Genomic DNA, 2923 nt, shown 5'->3' with positions numbered 1-2923 from the left:
AAAGATCCCCCCCCCCGTGCTTCGCTTCCCTCCCACGTTCCCCCCGCCGGGTTTGCATGGCTGAGCTGGGATGCTGCGGGTGGGAAAATCCTGCCGGAGCGGAGCGCTCCCTGCGTGTCCCTGAGGGGTTCGGAGAGGGTGGGGGGGCTTCCCCGGGGGGTGCCGGCAGGAGCCACTCTCCTCTTCTGCACGGGTTTGCACCCGTGGAGAGAAGCTGCCGGTTCGCCCAGAGCTCGGGACAGAGCGAGCCTTAGCGTGAAGTTCCAGCCAGAACTTCCTGGAGGGTGTTTTCCTTAACCTGATTGTTTATCACGAAAATATTAGTGGAAGCCTGTTTTAATAACCTCGGTGTCAGGAATCGAAGCAGCGTCGCGCTCCCCGGGGAGTTTGGGCAAACACGAGGCGAGATGCGAGCGGTCCTCGTGGTCCTGCTGCTGCGGGGGCCGAGTGCCTCAGCCGTGCAGGGTGGGCCAGCGAGACAGAACAGGGATTTGCACCCAGCCTTCTGTCCAGGACGTGTTTAAAATAAATAATATGCGCTGGCTCAACCCTAAAGATTGCCAAACAGGCATTTGATTTGAGGCTCGGTGACAGCTGTGCTCTGCTGAGAACCAGCTGATTATTTACATTGTCACTAGTTCTTCAGGCAGTGATGTAACGTGTCAGCTCCACGTGTGTCTGATATACACGTCATGTATATGCTTAATGCGTATATGAGAGAATTTTGCGTGAATCCTTCGCTGCTTTAGAATGCCCGTTTTAAAATGTTTCGTTAAACTCTTGTGAATTGTGGAGAGCGTTGGCTAATGAAGGTGGCATTAGAGCACCTGTTAAATTGCCATCCTGGTACGTTGAACTGTCCTAGTCCCCCCATCTGGACAGATCCCAAAGGCTTCATGGAGCAGCGGGAGCTGCTCTCTGTCGGGCTGTGCCGGGAGAGGAGGCGCAAGGTGGGGTGCGCAGGAATGGGAACGGCACGTGGGAACCTTCCCCTGGGTCCAACACGGATCTGAGACTGCTGGGTCAGCAGGCAGTGCCTTTGCCAGCCTCCAGTCTGCCTCACATATGTTTGAAGGAGCTGCGAAGGAAAATGCAGAATTGTTTCCTGCTGTCAGCTTCCTACCCAAAGCTCCTGCCCTCGGCTGGCGGGTTACACGGCCCCGTCTGGGGTTTCGTGCTCCGGGACTCCCAAACTTTTAACTCCGCAGCAGCACGTTGGGGAAAAGAGCGTGTTCGTTGCTCGCTGTGGTTACGAACCAGGATGCGTTTTGTGATCACAGCCTCTTGGAGCAACGGGCTTTTGCAAAGTGTCTGCGAGCCCCACTGAGGAGCGGCAGCCCTGCCAGGCAGGAGGGCATGTTTCGGATAGCTGTAGCTTGCGAGTGTTGTGGGGGGGTTACTCGGAGCAGTGCGGCGTACAAACGTGTGGGTTTGGATGAGAATATTAACTGTTCAGGCTCTGAGAGCTCCTGTACTATCCCCTCTTTGGGGACAGACAGATCGAGCTGTCCTGCTATGGATTTCTCCATCTGGGCCATGCTGCGGATTTATAAATCAAATTATGCTGGTCCTGGTGCCAGGCAGGGAGGAGCGCTGGACAAGTCGTCTTTTCCGGTTAGGAGACGGATAGCTGCTGGTGGAGGATCCCAAAGTGTTGCCTGCCTGCAAGCCAGCCGAGCTGAGGTCTGGCTGCAAACTGCGTTTAATTTCTAATGCCTGGGGAACACAGACTTTGTTGCTTGCTTTTGATTAAAATATGTGTCGGTCTGAGCTGTCTGCTCTGAATGATGGACTCGCGAGGGAAAGCAGTGTTGTTACTGGATTCTGCAGCAGAAGTGGGTGGTGGGACTTAAATAGTGGTTTGGTTCCTCTCACCAGAGAAGTTGCGGAATGCTGGGTCGTAGTCTCTGCTCTCTCAGCCCAGCTGGAGTCCTGGAGCACTGGGAGGACAGAGCATAATGATGGCATCCGTCCCTTCCGTAACTCGGTGCGAGCCTGGACTGCCAGGACTAGCTCCAGAATTCCCTCTCGTGTGAGATTTCAAGGAAGAAGAAAGTTTGCCGTTGCGAGTTTCCCCCGAGTGATGTAGAAACGCAATCGTTGCCTGCGGTGCCCTGCGCTGGAGACCCGGGTTTGCGGTGTGGTCCCTTCCCTGGCTTGTCGGGAGGTGCGAAGCCGGAGCTGTGGGAAGGGCAGCTCCCCACGTAGCCCCAAGGCATGTTGTTTAAGCTCACACTCAGGTTCACGACAGGCTGCTGCTCTCTGGTTACTCACACGTGGCGTTTGCTGGGTTGGAATTGCAGCTTTGCTTCAGAAGAATACAGCTTTTTGCAGGGTATTTGGCTGAGCGGGGTTGGGGTTTAGGTGGAGCACGTGCCCTGGCTAAACCCTAGTGCTGCCGTGGTGTTGGTAGAGGTTCCTCGAGCAAAGACAGCCCTAGCAGCTGATGATGCCCTCCGTAAGGAGCCCTGTGCACTGAGGCACGCTGAAGGCTCTTGTTTCCTGGTATTACCTGGACTAGATTCTCAGAAGTGCCTGACATGTTGTGAGACTGCAAATCCAGCCAGCAGTGTTGGGGTGGGAGTGCTGAGAGGACTTGAAACCCTGCCTAGACTCAGAAACCCAAGTGGGAGGTGAGCTCTTTGGTAAATCCACCCCTGAGCGCCTGGCACTGCAAACTCCAGGGGTGAGCTCTGTGCACCTGCATCCCTGCCGCTTTCCCTCTTGCTTCCCTTGCTTTCCCCTTTTCCTTTCCCATTTTGCTGGATTTTAAGCTTGTGTTGTGAAGTTAAAGCCATGCTCCCTCTGTGCTGCTGTGCTACACATGTTTGTGACAGAAGCACCAGAATAACTGAGTGCCCATGCCCCAGTTTGCCTTCCCCCCCCCCCCCCCCCCCCTCCCAACAAAATAGTTTTTGTCTTC

At 55.1% G+C, this 2923-nt stretch overlaps 1 protein-coding gene across 1 annotated transcript in view; it reads left to right on the top strand.

Annotated features, from left to right (window-relative positions):
• Positions 1-896: 896 nt before the first annotated feature.
• The window catches only part of MFSD4 (major facilitator superfamily domain containing 4), a 20349-nt gene continuing 18322 nt past the window's right edge, over positions 897-2923 (top strand). Inside the window, exon 1 of the mRNA XM_010579946.1 lies at positions 897-950. Within this exon, the coding sequence (XP_010578248.1) occupies positions 897-950 (54 nt within the window). The remainder of the gene's footprint in view (positions 951-2923) is intronic.

Source organism: Haliaeetus leucocephalus, unplaced genomic scaffold, assembly GCF_000737465.1.
Source record: "Haliaeetus leucocephalus isolate CR32 unplaced genomic scaffold, Haliaeetus_leucocephalus-4.0 Scaffold68, whole genome shotgun sequence".
NCBI lineage: Eukaryota > Metazoa > Chordata > Aves > Accipitriformes > Accipitridae > Haliaeetus > Haliaeetus leucocephalus.
Note: the sequence above shows the minus strand (reverse complement) of the source record. Positions and strands in the feature narration are given on the sequence as shown.